The following is a 24,627-nucleotide window of genomic DNA, read 5'->3' on the forward strand; positions in this document are numbered from 1 at the left end:
TGATAGTTGTAAATTCAGTTGAGGAATCGAAGCGACAAGTTTTCAACACTGCTTTCGTATTTTCGAAAACGTGCTTCGACGAAAGGATTGTTGCCTAAGGTTGTTTGCATTAATATTTAATTTTTATTCAATAAGTTAAGTAAATTTCCCATTCACTGTCAATTTGTCTGTTTCGTAATGGAATTTCAATAATCCAGAGAGTCAGTTATTTGGACGAGTCGTTACGTAGGCGCGTTTTCGCATGTTCAACCTGTTTCAGGGAATTTCATTTGAGCAAATCGACGGTGAAGCTGGCCGCGGATGGAGTATGCCATCGTCTCCTGTGTATGACTTTGACCATCGATTTTTCGAATTCCGCGATCGTGGTCGCGAATAGGTTGCCACACGAACTAACAGGACGGTTCGCTAATTTTATAGGTTCGTGTGTATGCCATGTCAATTTAAACTCGGCATTTGACCGCATGGTGCAGCACTAGTCCGAGAACAACCAGGTTCGTGAGCGTGAGCATTCTCATTACCTCTCTGATACGACTGTGATTCGAGGCGATAGGTTTCATAACCTAAGTGCAGTGTGAGAAATATTTAAGGTTCTTTGTAATTAGACTCCAACGTAATTGAAATAGATGGCGGACAATATTGAAAGTAAAGCTACTGTCGCATCGGAAGAGATAGAAGCAGAAGAATGCCAGGAAGATGTTCCAGAGGAAGGAAAGATTATTCGGAAAGACGAAAAATCGAGGCTAAATGTGGAGGTGCTCGATGACGCGGAAACTGTGACGTTAGAACAACCAGTTTATCAAATACGTCCGCAGTTACACGAGAAGTACCTATTAATCGTATCGAAATTTTTTACAGTTGAACTCTATTCCTTTGGATTGAGAGTTTTTAATTGAATTTCTTTTTTAACGACACGACGTTTGTTCGTCAAGCTTTATCTCGTTCAATTATTTCTAACATGTTGCTATTGTTGTTGCTGTTGTTGTTGTTGTTGTTGCTGTTATTGTTGTTACAATCAAGGGGAATACTTTTTTCATTTTAAAGATATGATTTTATACTTTAAGTATATACTTGTAACATAATCTTAAGTATATCATTTGTAAATATAGAAACTATATACAGAGCAGTCTAGTACCACTGTCGTTGTAAATAACGTATGAAATGCATTTTACATGGAATGTAACTTTTATTATTATTAGGAATGGTTAAAACGAGTAATATAGTAGGTCGAATAGTTTGCTAAGCTCTACTTATATATAACGATAGTTTAATGAAGCGTTTCGCTTTTGACTATAACTAAAATATAAAAGGTGAACAAACGATTTGGATACAGGTTTAAACCGTTAAACGCTAAAGAAGTTATACATAATGTGCTATTTGATCAGCTTTCTGCGAAAACTTACGATGCTCAGGAAGCAGCTCAGTGGACTAAAGATATAGCGGATTTAATTAGAGAGAAAGTTAAAGGTGAAATTCTCTTTTCTAAAATAAGTTAGGCGTCGAGTAAATAATACGCTAAGTTTAATCAGCTAATTCAAAATTTCAAATAATTTGTTACGTACTTATTTCTAGAGTTAAAGTTCAAACGTTACAAATATATTGTAAATGTCGTTTTGGGCGAGCAGCATGGTGCTGGGGTGAAAATGGGTACAAGATGTATTTGGGATGCAGAAGCAGATACGTACGCGTATGATAGTTTCTTGAATGTAAGAGTGGCGCAGTTAATTTTAGTATCTTAATTTAGTTTAATATCGATAGTGTATTTGACGGAGAACAAGCGATATACTAAACAGTTTACAAATTGAGTTGCAACATTGGATATCGTTCGACTACATCAATTTTAGAATAAACGTACTCGCAAAGATACGATATATATTATTTAATATACGCGTATAGCTTTTAATTCTTGCGATTATTATAAAAAGCGATTATTAGCGAAAGAAACTTGATAGCAAAGAAACGAATGCACAAAGATAATAACATTTTTTCAGGATACGATATTCTGTGTGGCCACTGTGTACGCGGTGTATTTTTATTAGGAAATGCTTATACGCATCTTTATTATACGTATCTTTGATTACGATACACCAAGTATTCGACGTTTACCAATTACGGTATCCTACGATGGAAGGAAACAAAATCGAATGAAAGATGAAGAAGAATAAAAGATGATCTCATAGGTGGAGTAGTCATTTTATTGAAACAGAAGCTACTATTAACACACACTTTACATCTATATATCGTCTCATGGCACAATTTTTACATATTCGTAACATATTAAACATATCCTGTAACCATGTATTCTAATAATACACAAACTCAAAATTTAACGAGAGCGCATAACATTTACATGTCTTTGTTTACTAAAATTATTATAGCACCATAATTCACGGTATTATTCTATTACAAGAATTTTTTAAACACGATAAAAGAATGATATAGTTATGACTTTCACTTATATTTATTTACTTTAAGATTATATTAAACTACGAAAAAAATGTATCGTCTTATACGTTATTTGTCTTGACAACTTTATCTAAATTCCTTTTGAAATTTGTTGCATTTAAATTCATATTTTCATCCATATTTTCATCCATATTAAATCCATATACAGATAACATTCTGTAAGCGCATAAATATGTAACTGTTCATCGTGATAGATAGTAATAAAAGTGAAAAGACAATCATAAAATATTGCTTTAATAATACAACGATATAAAAGGATATATACTAACGAATAGAGTCTCTCTATCTGATTCTAGATAATGAATATCTTCGATTCCTGAGAAAAGAATTATCGAAAGAAACTATTTCGAATTTTACAAAATTTTATAAAATTTTTAATAAAAGTGCAAAATACGTAGTTTATATAATGATATATTTTTATACATAGATATAATGTACTGCGTACGATGAAACGTAGAACTTGTAAGGAGTATAAAAGAGTATTTTTGTAATAAGGAACGAGAGAGAGAAAAAAAAAAACACATAAGGTTTTTATTCTTACGAATACAGCGGATGATGCTACGCTAAACAAAACCCAGTGTAATACACAGGGTGAATTATAAATGCATGTTCGTACTTCAAAGGGTGATTCTACATACTAAAACGAGTAAAGAACGTCTTATAAACACGTGTATGCCCTACGTACCTTCGTTTTCGGGTTGTGGATGATTACAGCGAGAACATCCTTTATCGTTCATGATGATCTAAATTATGTATTCTTGCGGGACCATTTAAAGTCTATCGTATATTGAACGCGAGTGAACGATGTTGTATAGAATCGTACGGGACTCGATGTTAAGTGGTGCAGTAGAGCGTGTGTCGATGAGGCAGTATCGAGAGTCGGGATACGCGGTGGACATTTTGAATATTTTCTTTGATCGTTCATCGACGCCGAAACTAAGGTACGTAAGACACAATGCTAGTAAGACGTCTTTTATATTTTATATTTTTTATATATTATATTTTAACTTGTAGATCGATCGCTGAAGTATGAACACGCATCTGTGACTAATTCTGTATACAGCAGGATGAGAATTCACCGTTCTCTATAATATCGAAGTAATAACGCGTATTAAAGCAATTTAAACGTTAGTATCGTAGAAACGAAAAAGAACGAAAAGGAAGAAATTTGGACGAGATGTGGTAGCTTTAACGTCTGATTGGAAAAATTATTACACAGAGAAAGTAGAAGTAGAGATTAAGGTAAGAATATGTAGCGAGATTTAAAATGTCGATAATTCGTCGGTATGATTATGCGTAACTAAGAAAGCTTACAATTACAATTGCTACTTCGAATTAAAATTATATCGAGTTTTAATCGTATATTTATTTATCGTTATATATACGTCGTATATATGACAAACGAAGAAGCAGACAAATATTTGCTTGCATTTTATTTCGTAATCATTTCGTAATCGTTTCGCAATCATTTTGTAGCTTTTTAAAATCGTTTCTTACGTTTACTGTTTCTTACGTTAAGGTTGTTCTCTAAATTTTATTCTACGCAAGTGGCACAAGTGATCGATTCTGACGCGCGATCGTTCAAAACACGACTAATAAGTCGCTTAATCAAGATTAATACGTATTAATATTGATATTGATATTGATATTGATATTGGTATTGATATTAATATCGATATAATTTACATAATTACACATGGCAAGGCGCAACAAAGTGGCAAACAAACAGGAACAACAGCTTTGCCGCTACTCGATTTCGATTTACTTTTACCGGACGCTTCGTATTCGTATTTCGCCTTAGCCTTTTGCCATCCTCCCTATAATAAAAAAAGTGCTGATAATCTTATATTATACGTAACACATACGCGATTGCAAGGATTCTCTAAGGGACGATTCTTTACACTTGTTGTTTCGTAATTAATTTATAGCTAGAAAATATTTTGAAACGGATGAGTAAGAAATATAATATAAAATATAACTGGAAACAGTTTGGAAACGATTAGAATACTTTTTGTACTTACACCGCCAGACTGTGACATAGCTGCACTAGCCTCTTCTTTCTTAGTGAATTCTGCTGCTCCGGGAGGATAATAAACCGGAGGACCAGCAACATTTTTACTTTTTACTTTGGGCGGTGTATGGGGTACGAAGTCAACCTCCTTTTTCACCGATGGCGACTCCTTCTGTTGTTCCTTTTCCCTTTTTTCAATGTCTTCCAGGACCTCGCGCTAGAGAAAAAGTAGAGATTGTTTACCATTTAGTAGTATGCAGTCGAGTAACTTTTTCTTACATATTTTTAAATTTCATAAATATACGCGATAGAATTTAAGTAGCGATCCGTTTTAGCCACTGAATATTACTTATTGAATATTAATATACTATTGGACATTTTATGTATGACGTATGTACGAACGGAGATTGAAAAGTTTGGAAAATTTATAGTAATAATTAGGTGAAATAAATATAAATATTTGTCTGTATAATATAGATATAGCAGGGTTTTGGTAGTAGTGCGAAGCAATATCGATCCATCGATGAAACGATTAACTGGAATAAATAGATGCTGTGCAGTTGTGAAACCACGCGATACATAGATATAGAAAGGTTTTGCATAGGTAAAGTGAAAATGTTCGATAATTCGCATGGATAAGACACAGAGGCACGCAAAGCGACCGTACGAGATTCCCTATCACCGACTAGACACACTCGCCGCTTACGCGCGACTAGAAATACTCGAAGAAATCAGAAATGCTTACCTCTGTGTCAGAAAACGATGCCATGAGATCCTCCAACTTCTTGGGCGGAGTTTGCACGTTGTTGTTAGCCGGCTTGTTCGATGGATAGAGCTGAACAGCCTCGGTCGGGAACGGTTTAGGTAACAAAAGTTCGTGGTCCTCGGGATTCTTGTTCGGAGGTATCGACGTGGTGGTGTTGGAATATTTGTATATTGTTGTGGTAGACTGCGGCGGGGAAGTGGGCTGTGCCGGTGATGTATAATAATTAACCGGTGTTGCCGGTTTATCGGGTGTCGGATGTCGTCCGGCGGACGGTGGTCGACTAGGATAATGTTCCTCGATCCGATTTATCGTTGTGCGAGTCTCGTTTATAGTCGGTGGTTGGTTCTGATAGATGACCGTGGTTGCCGGATGATCCGGTGGTCGATCGCCAACCGTATGCCCGTTTGGATAACCTCCATCCACCTGATAGTATTTTTCATTTCGCGTGATCGTTGTTTTATTCGCCAAGGGTGGTGAACCAGGATGATAGACCGTGGTGGTTGGTTGCACGTTGGCCGGACTATCATGGTGTTGCTCGTGATAGAACTTTGACTCTTGATGGATCGTGGTAGATTTCTTTGTCACGTCTGTTACAGGAGGCGGCGGACTGCTGTATCTGGCTGGTGTTCTAGATGAAACGTTCTCGGTCACGGTTTGATAAGCGATGGTTTTGTCCGTGGAGCCAGTTCCTTTCGGTATCGTGTACGTGATAGTTTGATCACCTGGCAGCACAACGGTGCCTGGCGCGTTGCCACCTGGTAAATAGGTTTCAGGCGGTCCTGGTAGCTCGTAAGTGTACGTTTTAATGGTGGTGGTTACTTTGGTGTTCGGACCCGGTGCCAGATTGATCGGTATCGCTGCTGTTGGCGATGGCACTGGTACGTACTCGACGTTTCCATATTCTTGCGCAGCACTCGCGTGCACCGTAGTCGTTACCGTCGTGTTTTGCGCTGGTTCTGTTTGGTAGCCTACGAATTTATCGTAATTTATCGTAATTTATCGTAATTTATCGTAATTTATCGTAATTTATCGTAAAAATAAGTTTTTATCCGTAACAGCCAGATGCGTTTATGCGGTAACGTAAATATTATTTGCAATAATATTGTACGTTTCAACGGTAGTAAAGGTATTGAAGCGGTAAAGGTATTGAAAATCACGTATACGTAAATGTTATTGCAATAATTCATTCTATCGCCATTGATTGCCATCACTGATTGCCATCATCGTGCGAGTGATTTTCATGACATTCGACCAGTGAAACGATACAGTAGGATAATAATGGCAAATCAAAGTATAAAGCGTATTAGCTGAATTTGATAACTTTGCTTCGAAGCGCTTTGACAACTTTCGATAAACTTGTACTTGTCTGCTTTATTCTACGATAAACTTGTTTAGATATACTTACTGGAAGATTCGTGAATATATTTCACATCCCTCTGAGTACCTGTTGGTAAAGGCGAAGTTTGCTTCGAACGAGATACAGAACTATCGTTATACACCTGCAATACGAATAGCCTTTTATACTTTTTATATTTATATTTACATTATTATATTTAAAATATAAACTAAAGAGATAAACTCTACTTACTAGTTCTCTGTTGACCGATTTGCCGACCGGTTCTAAGCCACGGGGGATTGTGCTTTCTTCGTAACTCCTTTCTCGGATATCATCGCTGTAGAATATATCTTATATTACACAGTCTATTATAATTTAGAAAATACATGGCTTTGTTATAGCAATTATTGCAGCAATTATTACAGTATATTGTTGGTAATAGTATTAGTAGCCGTGAAATAGTATTATATATATTAAATCTTTTTGCTATTTCGCTATTTCGCTATTTCGCTATTTCGCTATTTTGCTAGTTTGCTAGTTTGCTCTCGCTTTGAAACAGGATAGTACGTACATTAAAGCCGAACTGGTGTTGGTTAATGCGTTGTCTGCTACCCACGAGTCTGTAATATGAAAAAGAAATTTAACGGATTTCTCGATATTACATCATTTTACGTAATGGGAATATCTATGACCTTGTTCCGTTTTATGTCAAAATAGGTAATAATGTTATATTACTATATACATGTATAATATACTTGATATACTTAATATACATGTATAACGGCGAATAAAATATCAATATGCTCTTGTAAATTTCACGTTCGTTTTATTCGTCGATTCAAAAATCACTTTATCGAAACTTGTCCCGTTTAGTTCCTTGATATATCTAAATCCGGATTTCGAGCGAGAACGAGTTCGTTTCTAGCTTTACGCGTTTTAAATGTAATATAACTTGCCACTTAATCTTTCGACTCTTTCCTTCTTTAATTTAAAAATCAAGATTTTCTAATGTAAACGTTCATTTTCGACAGCTTTTAATAGAGCTTTATTTGATAGAGCGAAAAAGGAAAGAGGAAAGGAAAAGGAAGGATTATGTCGGTAGATTGGAAAATTGTTCGATTCTAAAATATCAAAGTTCTAAAATTCTCGCCTCGTTTCCATTATAATCTTCCAATTTCTCTTATTATTGCTCTTATTATTGCTTATTATTGCTTATTATTGCTTATTATTGCTTATTATTGCTCTTTCGATTATTCGAACGAGTATTCGAGATTACTCAAACACTTTCGTTGAAGTTTCCATGCTAACTTAACGACAATGTCATACGCCCTTGTTATCCAATGACTTCTCAATGACGCTGATTCGTCGACTCGAATCAGAGTTTTCGTATTTCCTCTTTGGCCTTTTATCTCCTCCCTGTGCGAAGTGCAGCAGAGGGACAAGGGAGAAATCGGGTCAATCTTCTGTTATACGCGATCCTAATATGGTTACGCTTGTGTATCGTGCGTTACCGCAAAGAACGCACGCTCTGATCGCAACGTCACTTCCATATAGAGAGACAGGTAGCGCGGAAATCTTCTCCGTATAATAGCGTAGTCTACGATTACGGCTTACCGGAACCTCGGCATTTCAGCAAATCCGCAACGCTGTGTTCTCTTTTGCATAATGCATAAATGTAAAAGAAGCAACGTTTCCCTGGAAGATATTCGTCCTTAAAATTATCCAATCGTCTGTACTTTATGTCAACGGTTTCTGACCTCGTGTGTTTCGTTTTTGCTATACGTTCGTCCTTGCTGGTATACTTGCTTAAAACGCGTATGAAAACGGCCTACCTCTCGATCAACGATAAAATAAGTAAAATATTAGTAAGCAGTAAATTTCGTATACTCGATTTACAGTATACCGACGAAGGATATTTCGAAACTTTTGGCAAACGGATCGAGATGAAATATATCCTACTTTCTTTCCTGGACACTAAGCTGTTCCACGGAGCAAGGCTCCGTCAATATCCGTTTGGCAAATTTACGTAGTTCTTACTCGATGCGAATATAAACGGACAAACAAATAGACAGAACATTCGAAAAATTCGAAAAATTCGAAAAATTAGCCTTTTCCACCACCTTTTAGCTTATTTGTCTTTCCCTTCTTTTTTTATTCGATGCAGACAATACGGACGATTAACACAAAATGATACAAATGATATAATCTTGCATTCGCTTCTGCTTGGTTTATTATACCGCATATATTCATTTCCTTATTTCGAATCGTATTTGGCAGATCGTTCAAGACGATTAACATTGTTTAGAAAACAATGTGGCATAATAGACATAACGAAATTATAATCTTGGTATCTTATAACCTGTTATTAACAATATAGCGGTAACGGTATTACGTTTATTTTACTGTCATTTAATCCTGTTTACAGAGGCATTTAATTGTCCGTGTTGGAGTTGCGGTATTTAACGGCGGATAGAGATGGAGTTGGATGAGTGAAAAGGAGGTGCTAGGCGAGTATCTCGCGGCAAGGAACCAACTTCTCTCGTTTTGTCGTTCTCATTGTTAATTAACCGTATACCTGCAAGGCCGTTCCGCTCCTTAAAAGGAGCGACACGAGTGACCAGCTCTCCCCTTCCTTCTATGTGATCGTTTAAAACGCGGCAGCGCTTGCGCGCGATTCCTCGCGAACACGCCCGAGGGTTCGTAGCGGTATATCGGACGTTCCGTCACAAACGTCCTGCTTTTTACCAAAATCTCATTTCCTCTTACGATTCTCTCTCGTATATCGCCGTTTCTTCCCTTTTCGTTCGTTAAAATCGTTAAAATCGTTAAAATCGTTAAAATCGTTAAAATCGTTAAAATCTTGTTAGAAAACTAAACGATTAATTTTTTATTTCAATACACTTCGGCTATGAACATTTGTCGCCAATTTCAAAATGCTTTTGTGTAATTTATTTATATAAAAAGTTCGTTGTATAGAGTCTGAAGCTAACTATAAAGAAGCATATGGTAGGCACGGGGTAAGCACATAGGTGTTAGCGTAAACTTACCAATTGGTTTTCCATCCACACTTTTGTTATATTGATACGACACCTGTTTATAAGCGATCGTTTTGCTTTGACCAGGCTGTACCTAAAACAGAATCATCGTCTTACTTGAAATATCGTTCGCATACGTTCGATGCTTTTTCTCGATATCGATTGGGAAAACATGATTTGACCGACCAGATAAAAAAATAAGTAGATAAATTAAAATTTAGGTTATTTAAGATAAAAAGTTGCAACTACCGATTTCTAACGCGCGAATATATGCATAATCTACAGGGGGAGAAAAAAAACAGGTCCGTCTACGAAACGATTACGCGTAGGTAAATCGAAACGATTGTCTTCGCGATAATGCCGCGTTGATAGACGTTTCTCGCTTCTCTCGATGACTGTTATAAGCCCTTTAAGTACCGGCTCGTTCTCTTTATTACCCTGTCGATACATAGATGACTGTAATTAAAGCGATATGTCGAAAGTAAATATGTATATCTATTGTATATCGTTGTATTTATATTTCGATGAAAATCCACATTTTTAAATTCACATTTCGTCGATTCCTTTAATTAAGAACGCTGGCAACTTAACTTGATAATTATAATATATAATATGATTACGTTTAACGCTTAATAATAATATATATGTATAATAATGCATTTGTATGTTCCGTATACCGCTTGTAAATGCAAAATTTCATATTAGCGCGGCCGTTCTATGCATCTGTATATACATATATGTGAATGTCCAATTAAAAGTAAGTTAGAACGTGTAAATTCTACGCCAATAAATTGTCATAGATTTCGCGTCTCTCGCGGTTCAAGCTGTTATTTCCTATGCAAATGAGAATAGGAAGTGTTTGTACGTACCTTAAGGACCCGACGGCTGAAAGTTCATCCGGCGAACGTGTAAGATGCGCGCGATAAATTGCACGTGTAACCAATCTACATTTTCATTGTACGTTAGATTACGAACTGACCAGCCAGGAAATACCGCAATTACTCTAGAGTCCCGTGTACGCGTAACAGTAATTTTCCATTTTTTTCATGCTCTTTTAACGTATGATGTATCTCGTAAGATGTCAGATTTATGATACCGCATTCCGTAAGAAACGAACCGTCTTATTTCTTGATCACAGATGCTATCGTGTGTGGTCATGTGGCTATTGTGAGTCGAGTGGAATTTACAAGTTGGTTCTTGCCAACGTAATTGCATCGATGATCGATCGGTTTTCTAGATATTTCATATTACCTTTCAGGAGTAAGATCTTTTCTTCGACTCCTTTCGCGTACGTATGGACGAAGCATCTCGCGATGCAACGTTCTTTATAGTATAACGTTATGAATGAAATATTTCGCCTGCCTTTTCATTAGTTTTGCTTCGTTTTTCGAATTCTTTGTGTCTCGATATCTCTTTAGTTTCGATCGAAGGCAAGACTTTTCACATTTTTTCAGAGAATCTCTAACACACAAGAGTCGAAATATCATTTTCCAAAATGATTAATTCGAGAATATCTCGGTGATTATATTATCGCGTATAATACGAAAGAACGTTAGGAATTTCATCGGAAAGCTTCGAGAAACCAAAGTCATGAAAATAAAAATTATCATACGAAAATATCGTCGAACATGATAATATTAAAAGAATGGAATTTAAATTGGCACTTAAAATGGCATTTAAAAACAGTTAAAAGAACGATGTCACGTTTAAAATCGCTGAAATTTATCGCACAAACTGAACAAACACTGTCAGGAATTCGGCGAATATTTGGCTTTGTTTCATCGACTTATCGTCGATCTTCGTATATTCTCATAGAGGGAAAGAAGAAACAATTGTCGTTAAAACGAGGGGTGTGCGGGTAACCGAGTTTCGGGACGAGCTTAACTACAAGCTGACAGAAAAATTACATTGCCGATCCGAATTACATTTCGGATCCTGAAACGAAGGGTAGCCGTATATATTTACGCGTCGAGGAATTTTCGGGATCCTGAGCCGAATACTTCGAAGACGAAGAAACCAACTGGCAGACTCGACTCGGGAAACATCAGAAAATCGATCGATTATTTGCAATAACTCGTAAACGTTCGGTAGATTGTTCATGTTGATGGATCAAGCGCAATTAAATAGTAATATGGAAGAAGAAATTGTTATTTAAAAGAAATAATTACACGAACCAGCTAGTGAAAAATAGTTTGTACAATGATTCGTTCGTTTGATATTACGTTTGAAATATAAGGTGATCTAACTGTAAGCAGTTTCAGAGTGTACTCAAAGTAAAATCGTATACGAGATTACGGTTCTTTCATGTATAAGACTGATCTCGCTACTTGCTACGATCATTTTAATACGTTATAAGCCTCTATACCAAGCGCTGTACGTAGACATAGAGCCACGCAAACGACGTATCCCGAGGCAAATTTCGAGCGATACAATCTCTTTGATATACATACGTGTAATTGGAATCGGCAAGTTTGAACAAAAGAATATGAAAAAAACAGAAACTAAAACCACGATAGTTACACGTTTACGAAACGGTGCTTCTTTCGAGTAAAAGCGAGTTGATTTAAGCTTTGGGTATATGCGATTTAACTTGCACTTGCGATTTAACTGCCTGCATATTGCATATAATTTCACGTCAAGTAATCTCCTTCTTTTCATTCATAGCAACGTTATGCAACGCGAAGCGTCTTGGCAATTTCGTAACATATATATGTCGATAATTGCATAATAAATGTTGATTTAGCAAAAATTCGAATGTTCAAAGGGTTGCGTAAGTGTCGGAAAGATCGAAACTACACGTTGCGACATCTCTTTTATCGTTTGTTTTTTTATTCGTAAGTTCTTTTTTCCTTTTCGGTAGAGAAATTCGTTAACGAGCGAAAGTTTATTCAAAAGTTTCTATCCTTCTTGAAGGTAATCGTATAAAGGTAATTGGATTATCCGAAAAACGCGTTACTTCGAAGGATTACAGCTTTTATCTAGTAATTTGTCATTACTATCGCACATTATTAGCTAGTGGAGCAACAAACAGAGATACGGTTCACGGATTATCAAAATATCCGAGTTAATGAAAAGAAATGTTCGTTAAGATAGAAATATTTTTATTTTCGGTACAAATATATGCATACAAAAATTAATAAAGCTGAGACGAATAAGTATATATGAATATAAGTATATATGAATATATGAATATATGAATATATGAATATATATATGTAACTTACATTTTGCAATTCCGAATCGATCAAGTTCAAATCAGGTATACCACTCGGCGCACCACTCGGCCCAGTGCTTACATATTTTTCGGTGGTGGTGGTCATGGTTCTAGTGGGCGAGATGGCTCTAAGGATAAGTCGAACTTTCAGTCGAGAAAAGGCAAGCTATATTCCGTAGATTCCAACACTGTTTAGGTTTACTTACCTGCCTTCGGAAACCACCTTGGTGGGATTTGCAGCTACGCGATACTCTACTTGAGGCGAAAGTGCCCTGCCGCCTCGGCTCGGGGTGGCACTTCTTGAGACACTTGTTTGCAAGTCCTCGAGAAGAGCGTCTGAAACCATGAAATGTGTGTTCCGCCGATTTTGTATTTGCAATAACGAATGCTTATCGTTGTAAACGAATACACGGTCGAATAATTACGGTTAACCTAATTTTGATAATACGAAGTAGCGTAGAATTTTGGCGCGAACGACGTATATCTTATCATAAGCGAAAGTATTATAGCATATCACGTGATTTTGATATATTCAATCGTGACAAATTTTATTCATGGTTCGATGAATGGAGCTTTTCGACGCAAATAGATGTTTATCGTTCTGAACGAGCAAAGCTATTTTTGCCGTTGATATCATTGCAGTAGTGGTGTGCAAGTTGTAGAATCGCTTAAAAATTATGCGACATCAAGATACACGGTATATAATTTAAGATGAGAATAGTAATATATGCGAGAGTCATTGAGAGACATAGATTATCGTTTAAATAAAAAATAATGGATTTCGGGAGATGATAGTTTTTAGATCAAAGGTATCTTGTCATTAATAGTCGATTAATAGTCAATAAATAGTAGTAATGCGCATTCGCTAATAATTAATAACAATACATTTGTTTTCCAAAAGTCGATAATTAATTTAAAAACGAAGAAAAAAGTGCAATCAGTTTTTCTTACGGTGATAGAAAGAATCCTTTTTTGCGATCCAAGCAGTGTTGCGACTGTGCGATATGAAATTATCGAAATTCACGAAATCATAAGAGAGATGCGTAAAGAGAGCAGGTGGGAAAAGAACGATTCAAGGATAGGATTACGATTAAAGGTTTACCTAAGTTGTTTTCGAGGCTGTTGGCCGTGGTTGTCGACTGACTGTGGCCCGATATAGGACTGCCATGACTCACTATCTTTCTGCTGGTGTGCGTTGTTGTTCTCTCCCTCACTGCAGCTGACATTGCGTTCTTCTCAAGTTCCCTGCCTCACGAGATCTGAACAACGATGTAAACAGAAATGAAAAAAAGAAGAAAGAAGAAAGGAGAGCGAGAGAGACAAGAAAAGAAGAAAAGGAGAAAAGGAGAAGAAGAACGAAAGGAGGAAGCGAGAATTACGGTGAAGTTAAAAATATTACAAGCTAAAGAGAAAATTATATCGAAGGAGATCGTAAATCGCGTGCATTACGGGCGCTGGTTGTCGCTCTGATGTACGAAGTTAAGTGGTTGCGAAATTCCCGAATATCTCTGCCACTGGCACTACGCTATTAGCATGTAATTGGAGTGATGGTGATTTTATCATTTATTTTATTATTTTTATTCATTTTTGTTTAATTTTACAAACGTATCGTATCGACAGATTGCTCTTCGCGGATCGGATTACTCGAAATCCGGTAGAACTTTGATCTTTCGTATGGTAAAATTACGATAGGTTCCTGTCTAACGATATAGTTGGATACGATAATTACGATAATAATGCAAAAGTCAGTACGAAAAGTTAGAACGATGAGACGATGAACGTATCGATGGATATGCCGGATGAGTCGCTTAAATTACTCGACCTCGATAGTTTTTTCACTTCGCGCTCGATGCTATTTCGAATTACAAGGTGAAATGTTACACGTTACGTTTAAAAAAAGGCAAAATATTCCGAGAAAATCTGATTATTATGATCGTACATCTCGATGTTATACGACTTTGATTTGAAATAGCTTCTCGTGTGTCACGATCGTCGATTATTAAAAGGACGTCTCGATCAGCGAGAACAAGAATATCTTGGTAATTCCAATCGAATGATATCTCATTTTTGTAATTATAAGACAAATTGCTCTTCTCGCTGGCTCTTGGCGTGCTTCTAATACCGCTGATCGTAACACGCGTAAAATGCGGTTTAGTCATATATAACGGTGTAAACGAATACATAAAGGCGACAGCGGCTTTTAGATTCTTCGCGATATCTAAACGTCTCTTTGGTATACAAACGGTATTTAATTAATTTTCTTTGACCTTTGATTAATCGACAGGATTGATAGAATGTGACAGGAGTGTATCTCTTCGTATATTCGAAGAGACGTATTTTCTAGGAACAGCGAGGCGAACGATCGTCCGTAAGATTACTATTTCCAACGAAGATCGTTGCGTCAATTAAACGGTACGTGACGCGATACGAAAATAAGTGCAGCCCTGATAAAATCTCGTTCAGCCCGGAAGCTTGGAAGCTTACGTAAGCTGTATGCGACCCGTTGATAATTGGCCGATGATGTTTCGCGAGAACCAGGAGCTGCGACTGTTCGAAATCTGATCGTGATAAATTTAATACGCGTTTAATTACGCGACAAGTATTATCGGTATAGTTTGCCAGAAAGGTAATGCAAGCCATAGGATCTGTTCGATCTGTCGATCAGCTTGTGCAATCTAAAACTGTGTATACTTGGTGACGGGTCGTGACTACGAGTAAATTTGAAAAGGTAAGGTCTGCTATCGCAAAGGTCCGTTTCCTTCTGATAGCCGGGCCACGATCGCTGAAACGAACGCTGAAACGAACGCTGAAACGAACGCTGAAACGAACGCTGAAATCCTGTTATTGGTACTCGTCCGCGCGTCCAACGCCACAGTACTTCTATTTATAGAGGCTGAACGTTTATAAATATGGGAGATTCGAATAGATGGAGGAGAACTGGATCGGTGGAGGCGCTGGAACTTTCGCGGCTCACTTGAACACCTGAAGCCGGTTTAACGTTAAATCCAGCTGCGAGCTAGGTTAGAGCAGTGGCATTTTGAATTAAGTGGGCGCGCGTAATGGCCGGCGTTCGCGATACAAACCTGCAAACGAAGATTTATTTTTGTTTCGACCGTTCTTATACCGTTCCGATGCTCGACTCGGTCGTACGCGTACTTACGTGTACGCCTGTCGAGCACGCAGTTTCGAAAACTAGTTTTGTAACGCGCTATTAAAAGAGGTATAACGATCGTAGTGTGGGTTGATCCGTGATACTTAGTTTCGATCGGACGAGCAATACGATCGTTCTGTGGATCGATTTATGCGAATCGTTCGCGCGATGAAAGGCAAAGTTGAGATTTTAATAACTCGTATACGTTTCTAAGGTATACGTTGCTATATCGTATTTGAGTTTCAGGAAGACGATCAACCCTTTCGTGCTTGATGTTGCGCGTAAGCATGAATCGATTAAACGACGAATATGTCGTTACGGCAAGACCAGAAAAATGAATTTCTATTATCGATAATTGTCGAAAGATTTCGTCAGATTCGTAATCGTATCTTAATCGCGATAACGAGTAAAAATATTCATCCAATATCAACTACGTAATAAATGCGCGTAATATTTTTACCACTGTCCTGCGAATATTTCATTTCCCAACATCTTCTGTTACAAACAGTTTCCGTAAAACACATCTTCTAGAAAAGTTTGTAATTTTCGCGTACGTTGCAGCAAATACAATCGTCGTACGAGAAAGCAGAGTTTGCAATATTATGTAAGACAGATACTCGATTACAGAGTCGTAAGAATAATATATCGAACGCAGATCGAGATGCGCATCTGTATGAATTCTATCGTACGCGTGAATTATATCAACGAACGTCGTACAAGTACGGATAAGCGTAAGGCTTTTACTCTTACAATCGACCGCTTACCGATCGAAAAGATACTGCAAACGTCCTGTTAAATTGTTCCATTTAAGCGAAACGGTTCTATTTAAAGCACGTCTGGGACGCCATAGTAAGCGGCAAAAGTATTTCCACGGGAAGCGCCAAACGGTCGGTTGTTTTATTCCGGCGGAGACATCGATGCGAATGAGGCAAAGGGGCCAAGGAGTTCTTCCAAGAATTGTCCGTAGAGGAGAGACACGCTCGTACGATCCCCGCGCTGAAACCTTGAAACGCGAACCTCGACAGTTTCTAGAATTTGTATCCCTCTAACCAGTCTGACGGACAAAACGTTTTTCGCTTAGGCTAGCCCGTGATTAAACTCGCAGATTTTTTTTATTATCGCGTCATAGACCGTTCATTCTTATTAGCTTCTAACGATCTAGCTTATCGCAATGGATTTTTAATTCTCCCGTTCACACCGATTCGCACATTCAAAGTAGTATTTATTTTTATCTTGCGAATGATGTACTCTCTCTCTCTCTCTCTCTCTCTTTCTCTCCTTCTCGTTTTTAAGTTTCTAAATTTCTGTAAAATTTAAATAACGGTCTTTCGTTTCGATGTAATCGAGTAATCGGTTCGGAGATAAATCCACGCCGAAAAATATATAATCGAAAATTCTTATTGTTGTAGTTTCGCTGAAAATTATACAACTACATGCACGTTATTATACAGCGTTAACGTACAAGTTCAGCGTGGAAGCTGCGCGAAGAAAAATCTATTATATTCCACTTTGATGTAACAATTATGCGTTAGAAGATCAATTACTATATTTATTGGAGCGTACGATTGGAAAGTTTGGATTTTACAAAAAAAAAGCTGGTTTAATATGAAACTGTGAAAAAGCATATAGTATCGTATATCGTATTTTGACCAATTACACGAATGAAAGATTTATTCTTTTTATTCTGCTAGGTCTAATTTGGATACGAGTATCGTAACTTGCAAAGCAAGCTATCCCCTTTAATTATGCTTTGATTATGTAATTAGTCAAATGAACGTAAATCGTAAATAAATTTGTATTCGTATTTGCGACATTGCGAATAAAATGATTTTATGATTTTGAGAAAGCTGGTATTTCGCGTGAAACGATTTGATAAATAAGGGCGTGCTTTATTTAAGCGAATATAAAACACGTGTAATTATACAGCTGGTTGTACAGATGGCTGCACGATTTTAACGATTTCGCCGTTACAGACTCTCGACTTCACAAATGCCAAGTACAAAACCAGATTAAATCGTCGTTGCTGGTTGCGTCGACTTTTATCGTTGTCGAGAACGTTCTTCGCATCGTATCGTACCGTATCGTTCAGAACGAAGTAATAAGAAAAATAGGTGATCGTAATTGAAGACGAGCCGACAAAATACGCTACATTTCGAGTAATCTCGGATAGTTTCGATATCGCAAAGAAAAAACAAACTTTACCAACGTTCGACTTTTCTCGTACTCTTAATGTTGCTAATACGTTATGTACCTGTCGATCTCTACGATAAAAATAGGAACAAATTATAACAGTAAATGGATTAAAATCGAATATCACAGTGTAAAAGGTTGATACAATGTAGTTAAAACGATATGTAACGTGTAACTAATGGGTCTGAAACAGTTAAATGGCCTGATCTAAATATTGCAAACGCGCGAAAACGAACGACTTGAAAACGAATAAATGGAAACGATTTGAAAATAAACGATAACTCCACGATAGACGTAATTTTTTTTAAACGTAATAATACCTGTGTATAGCTGTATGTACTGTGTATTCATTGCTCTTTGTCTAAAAGCTTGGTTTGAAAATCTTTTACGGTATACGTTTATACATACAATATATATATATATATATATACACATAAAAGTTTTCTATGGGAAACGTTGGAATACTTTTGTAAGCTGTTTCGGAACTGTTGTACAAAAATTCAAAGTACGAAGTACACCGTCTGCGTAAAGGTTCATCGTTCGAAATTTCTAGCTTAGCCTTCAACGACGATAATCGCTCGATAATGGCTTTATGCTGTCTCTTTGTACGACCCAACTTCGCATAATCCGATCTTTCTGGTCTAATTTTAATTTGGCTGCATCGATCGCAGTCTCGAAAGCAAGTGACAACATTTTCGTTGATGACTCGCTCGCATCGAGTTTGCTCGATGTTCTTGTCCGCGTTCTTGTCGACGTTCGATGGCCTTCGCCAGAATGCGGTTACTCGCGTCAATGAAACGATCGGCTGCTAACGTAATAGCGGACAGACACGATCGAAAGGTAACCGATCGATCCATTGACGATAGAATAGATCTGTTGCGTATCTTTTACGCGAACGGTAAAGAAAGACGCGTAAAGTGACGAAACGTTTCGCTGTTTCTTGCTTGAGAAATTGTTCGAATAGGAACGTTCGAATAATAATAACGATGGAAGGAATATTTTTAGAATTAGCAAAAGATCAAACAAACACTCTCTTCCCATTTGATGCTTCGTTTTCCTCGCTTTTCTATTTCTCGCGCAATTTCGCTTCTCAAGCGAAGAAAAGAAGTTGAACGAGAAAGTGAAGGCTATCTCGGTACCTATGTACACGCGTAATTTATAATTTTACCGTAATGGAAAAATTCTGATGTAAAAACTGACAGATATAAAATAAGAACGTCGGGACGAATCAAAAATTTGCAAAACAAAGACCGAATTACCTAACAATTGGCGTACACCGTAACAAATTACCGAAATCTTGATGAAACGAACAAAGATACACGTAAAATTATTATTTAAAAATATTACAATTAGATTTTGTTGGTTTGATCGACGTAAAAAAGGTTTAATTTTATCGCTGATCTTACAAGAAGTTACATATGGTGTAGAAATAGAAAGGAATATTTTTAAATAACGTCCTTTTGATTTGTGAATTTTTCGGTTGAAAACAGTCGGAGAGGAAGCGTAGTTTGACTAGCGTAAATTTAACAGCGACGTTTGACATCACGCGAGCGGCTATAGTCCAGCCAACTGGCGCTCAGAGTTTCGTTCTATTTTTCCTCTTTTCTTCTGTATCCGATCCAGCCAGTTCTTTCTTTAACTCTTACCCGTAAATACAACCTAGCAACTTTTACAAAAGTGTAGCCACGAAAACCACCGTGTGAATTCTTTAGTCGCAACCTTTTTTTAGTCGAAATCTTTATTTAGTCGCAACGTATTTGTCGTGCCGATATCCTACGTTTCGGAACGACATTCGACTATCAGAAAATCAAAGTTTATCCCCAACTCTGTTACAGTTTTTTTCTTTTTTTTTTTTAATAGAAAAAATCCGAATGCCGTTGCCTGTCTTGGCACGAGCCAAAATGATTTTCATTCGTAATCTTATTTCTCTATCGATAAGATCGTACAATTTTTTAAATTTCAAGATAAAATAGAAAAGTACTTATCGACGTGTATCTATACTCGCATATTTCAATGTTAAGCATAAAGATTTTCTCAGAACGTTAAAAAGCCTCGTTGCTCGCTGAAACGAAAGTAGCACTGAAACACGAAAATTCGGGCGGAGCGTTACGCGGAGGATTAAAGAGCTACGCGACATAATCCTTGGGTAAATTTTTCTTCTGAAGGGGCAGAGGGGATGGCACACTAGGCTCGTAATTAAAATAATAGACCGATACATTGAAAAAATACATCCAATTTCAGTAGAAATTAGTTTCTATTTAAAAGGAATTCTGTCGTACGAATTTAGGTATCTAATTTTTTAACGTCCTCTTTTTAACTATAGATTCGAAAGATTTTTCGTCGTAACGTCGGGTAATTTGGAGAATGTAAAAGAAGACGAACAAACGAACGCGTCTTCCTCTATTTTCACTCGCGCAACCGTCAAGACGGTGCGACAAAGACGTTCTTTGATCGCGGTCATCTGCACTTGTATCGTTAAATTAACGCGCGAATATCGCATTATATTTTGAATAGAACGTAGCGGAATACGAACGACACGGAATATAAAAATATCGTAGAAAGGTGACTGAGAAATTTATGGACGATCCGGTTAGTTTCGGCCGCGGACGTTATATTTTTCCCCATCGATAAATCCGAGGTAATCGCATCCGTCTGCGACCTATCGAATCGAAAATCCGTCGACCGTACTTTTCTCAGGAAGCAACGCGACGACTACAGGAAAGATAAATTGGCGAATCTACGTTTATTTTCGGCCCACCGGTTGCCTGGTGGCGCGAAAGTTTACTTTTATAAACTACAAGCCGATGCGTGTTCGCGCCGGTTTTTGCTTGTCCACCGTATTTTCCCGGATGATCGAAAGATCACGTATCGTTCGCACCGCATTCGTCGTCGTATCGTCCGTTTGTCGTCGTCGACCTGTTCGGCGCGACCGCGAATATTTATTGACTCGTCCGTCGACTATAGTCGACGCTCCTACCACACAGGTTACACGTATATTAGATATATTATCGTCGCTACAAGTACCAGCACGGACACCCTTTACGCGTCCGCTGGAAAACAAATTTCATCGTATGTCGCGTTTTACGTTATTATATCGCGTCTTACATCAGTAACGTTAAACGTTCGTTCGTGGAAATACCGCTGCTCGATGTCGAGGAAGAGACAATTTGACGGAAAATGTGTAATTCTACGTGGAACGACGAATCGTAAATACAAAGGTTGTGGTAAAAAGTAAATGTAGAAAGCACGTAGTAAGGTGTTTCTATCGATACCACTGTATACCCGATCGGTGGAGATTCGTAAAGGAATTCTTCTTTAATTTCTTCATTCTTGAATTTACTCGTCGTCTGTTTACGTTTATATTGGCGATTATATTGGCGATTATATTCGCGTTTAACGAGACGGTAGCGTACTATTTACGAAGTAATTGCAGGTAATTACGGGAAATCACAGGTTAGCTCGTGAAATGTATCAAAGTAGAGTAAATGTATCGCATAATGAAAGGATGTCTGCGTGGAAACGTGCATTCCGTGACAATGCGATTTTCAGCGGTTATGTAAATAGCAATTTATCGATGGAAAATTAATATCGCGACATCTGGATTCAGCTCGACCTCGCATCGATTGACACAAAGAAGAACAGGTTAATTACCGTTTTTGCTCGCGTCTGTCCACTGTTTCACTTACGTAAAACGGTTCGTCGAGTGGGTATCGATCGTACGACGGTGCGAAGAACACGACGAGAATGTTTCCAACTTCTTACCGTTGAATGCTACAAAAGTTGCAACGCGAACCACGTTTTCTGAAACGCGCGTTATCTACGAATGAGAGTAGTTTTCCGCAGTTTTCAGTCTGGTAGAGACGTAAAAAACCCATCGAAAAAGAGAAGAGGAAAATAGAGAGATTTTATTCTTTAGGTGCGAATTTACGACAACGATCGACGAAAAACGAAGACATCGGTCGAGTAAACCGAACGCGAATATCGTTATTAACGAATATGAAAGCGTATGCGCGAGCTGAACGCTCGGTCCTTGAAACACACCTTACATGGATGAAAGATCCACGAAGACGAAAAGTGGGAGTCGACCTTCCGCCCATCCATCGAGAACGATCATCTGCTTACTGGGTTACGTGCGCCGCGAACAACGCGTAGTAAACGTAGCCTGATCGCCAGCATGCCTATAATTAACAATTTCCCGTGAAATATCACGCGCCTTGGCGAAGCGAACCTTAATTCTCAGGCGAACAATAACGGCGACAGCTTCTAATCGGAAAAACGTTGTTACGTAAAATCCTGCTATCGATGGCGATCGTTGGAAGATCGGATTAGCTTCGACGCGTTAATGCGGATAGCGCTGTTCCAGCCGGATACCGGCTACAGAAGTGAAAGCGATCTTGAAACCTCTACCTCGCCAGAATTGTTACTTTGGCGATAAAATTACGTTTGTATTTCAATGAACGAGTCGGTATCGATCGCGAAAACATCGTCCAAGCAGCTTTTAACGATAATAGCAATAATTAGAGAAACAAATATCCGAAACTCGTTTTAACAAATAAGCTGGTTGTAGCGTTGGATAATGTTATCTCGGAGTCAGCCTGCCAAGTAGCTGCTCTAAATATCATCCGCGTATTAGGCGTGCAAAGAGCATTCTACGCTTTCGCGATCGAACTGTACATTTTTTAAAATAAAGTAATTTCAGTTACTCGATGTGTTCGTTGATACGACAATGAGATTTTTTCGCGTCTCACACTGATTCGGTAATTATCGCAGTTCTCGAATCTTGCACTTTGGTAAGATCTTTGTTAGTACGGTAACGGTAGTTTTAGCATCGTTACGCTCGTAAATACTTCAAAAATTCAGCGTCAACGTTGTAAACCCGCCAAAGAGTACGAAAATACTTGTGATTTACGATTAAGAAAGGCCGATAGCCATTCATTTGCGAAGCTATTTGCGAAAGGATTTTCGAATCGAAGGAATCGAATAGAAACTAAACGTACACAGGATGCATGTATAGGTCGGTGATGCTCGAGAAAATAACCGGTACGATTTTTAAAAGTATCCAAAGTAAATATGCTGTCGATAAATGTATCGGCACGCGTACGTATATTCGACGTACCACCGGTCCTAATATTTACATTGACATAATGCAGCGGCCGATATTCCGGGGTTGGTGTGCAGCAATTAATCTCGTCGCGTGGAAAAACTCTCGAGGCCTTTGAGAGGCTTGAACACGAACAGTGAGCGTCGTTATGCCTGGCGTGCACGTCGATGGTTGGCGCGTTTCACGTTTACTCGTGGACAGATGTTTCGAGAACGTCCGTTTGACGTGATGAACGAAAAACGTCCATTTGAATTTCATTCGTCCCCTTTAAACGCGGCCAAACACAAAAGGGAATGCCGCGAATTTCGCACGTCAGAGATGCGTCGCGTCTATTTTGCAACCGTGACTCACGGTATACGTTTCCTTGGCCGCCGTGCTCTTCAACGTCGCGTTTAAGACGCTTCTTGCCGATCGGTCGCGAGTCCGTTAATCGCGAATCAGAAATATACGTTGAAAGGCGGTGCCAGTGCCAACGTGATCATACGGTCCTTATGTCCTTTTCATTTTCTACGTTCGCATCGTTTTCTACGTAGACGCGTAATCGTCGTTTAACGTCGCGAACGGTGTTCGTAAAAGTAAAGCTTAATTGTTTCAGACTTTCTATGCTTGAACGAATCTAACGAGAACGAGTTCTACCAAGATCGTAGAAACGTCCTTTATGTATCCTAATAAAATCGGGAAAACGGCGAAAACGGGGAAAGATTTTTCTTTTTTTTTTTTTTGTTTCCCTTAAAATTATAACTTGCCAAGGATAAATTCGTTTCGGGCTCCGATGGCGCATTTAATAACGCATAGGCCGATAACGCGCCGACAAAGTACGAAATATTGAGATAGATTGAATAATTCAGCGCGAAGCGAGCGCAACGCGTTCGTCATTGTATGCAAACGTTATTACCGTAAGGCGGCACTTATTTTGCCAGTACAAAGAGTATGATTATCTTCGTACCTAATTGATACATATACGATATATGTGTATATATATACACGCATTATGTACGGATACGAGCGTAATTCTATACGTTACGCTCCGACCTTCTTCGAACGTATCAAAAGTGTGAAAAGCGTGAAACGCGAGTGTTACAGCTCGAAATCCGTCCGGATTTGAACTCTAGCCGAATACATACTTATACGCACTTACCTCGCGAGAAAGGGTAATCCGATATTTGTAATAAAATGCGACCGTTTCACCGTTCGGTTGTTCGTTTTTCGTTTCGTCGGGAAATTTCGCGCGTCGAATGGATGGATCGTCGAGTAATTCTCTCGAGACGACACACGTGACACCACACAGTGGTAGCCTGTCCAGTACTGACTCGATCCACTTTGCGTTTTGCTCGCGAGTGCGCATTGCGGCGCAGGACTA

General features: G+C 38.2%; 2 protein-coding genes and 1 long non-coding RNA gene across 4 annotated transcripts; 1 reads left to right on the top strand and 2 right to left on the bottom strand.

Annotated features, from left to right (window-relative positions):
- The first annotated feature begins 18 nt into the window (after window positions 1-18).
- On the top strand, window positions 19-2,974 carry LOC100747256 (tctex1 domain-containing protein 2). The gene is made up of 5 exons (XM_003491892.4): window positions 19-99; window positions 260-823; window positions 1,331-1,464; window positions 1,570-1,703; window positions 1,989-2,974. The coding sequence occupies exons 2-5, from the start codon at window positions 624-626 to the stop codon at window positions 2,034-2,036; spliced, it is 516 nt and encodes a 171-aa protein (XP_003491940.1). The 5' UTR covers window positions 19-99; window positions 260-623; the 3' UTR covers window positions 2,037-2,974.
- Window positions 2,975-3,879: 905 nt separating this feature from the next.
- LOC100749725 (soluble scavenger receptor cysteine-rich domain-containing protein SSC5D) lies at window positions 3,880-24,627 on the bottom strand. Of its 2 annotated transcripts, XM_003491910.4 has the most exons (11): window positions 24,406-24,594; window positions 13,928-14,084; window positions 13,032-13,161; window positions 12,836-12,953; window positions 9,624-9,705; window positions 7,148-7,196; window positions 6,829-6,913; window positions 6,646-6,739; window positions 5,220-6,208; window positions 4,485-4,691; window positions 3,880-4,280 (listed from the first exon to the last, which is right to left on the bottom strand). In XM_003491910.4, exons 2-11 carry the CDS (start codon window positions 14,049-14,051, stop codon window positions 4,146-4,148), a joined length of 2,013 nt encoding a protein of 670 aa, XP_003491958.1. In that variant the 5' UTR covers window positions 14,052-14,084; window positions 24,406-24,594; the 3' UTR covers window positions 3,880-4,145. The 2 variants fall into 2 exon arrangements, with proteins under 2 accessions (XP_003491958.1, XP_024225597.1); XM_024369829.2 differs by lacking the exons at window positions 12,836-12,953; window positions 13,032-13,161; window positions 13,928-14,084 and having other exon boundaries at window positions 24,406-24,627.
- On the bottom strand, window positions 18,168-22,201 carry LOC117152079. The gene is made up of 2 exons (XR_004462313.1): window positions 19,457-22,201; window positions 18,168-19,425 (listed from the first exon to the last, which is right to left on the bottom strand). It is a non-coding gene; the product is annotated as an uncharacterized LOC117152079 (long non-coding RNA).

Source organism: Bombus impatiens, unplaced genomic scaffold (assembly GCF_000188095.3).
Source record: "Bombus impatiens unplaced genomic scaffold, BIMP_2.2 scf_0640, whole genome shotgun sequence".
Taxonomy (NCBI): Eukaryota; Metazoa; Arthropoda; class Insecta; order Hymenoptera; family Apidae; genus Bombus; species Bombus impatiens.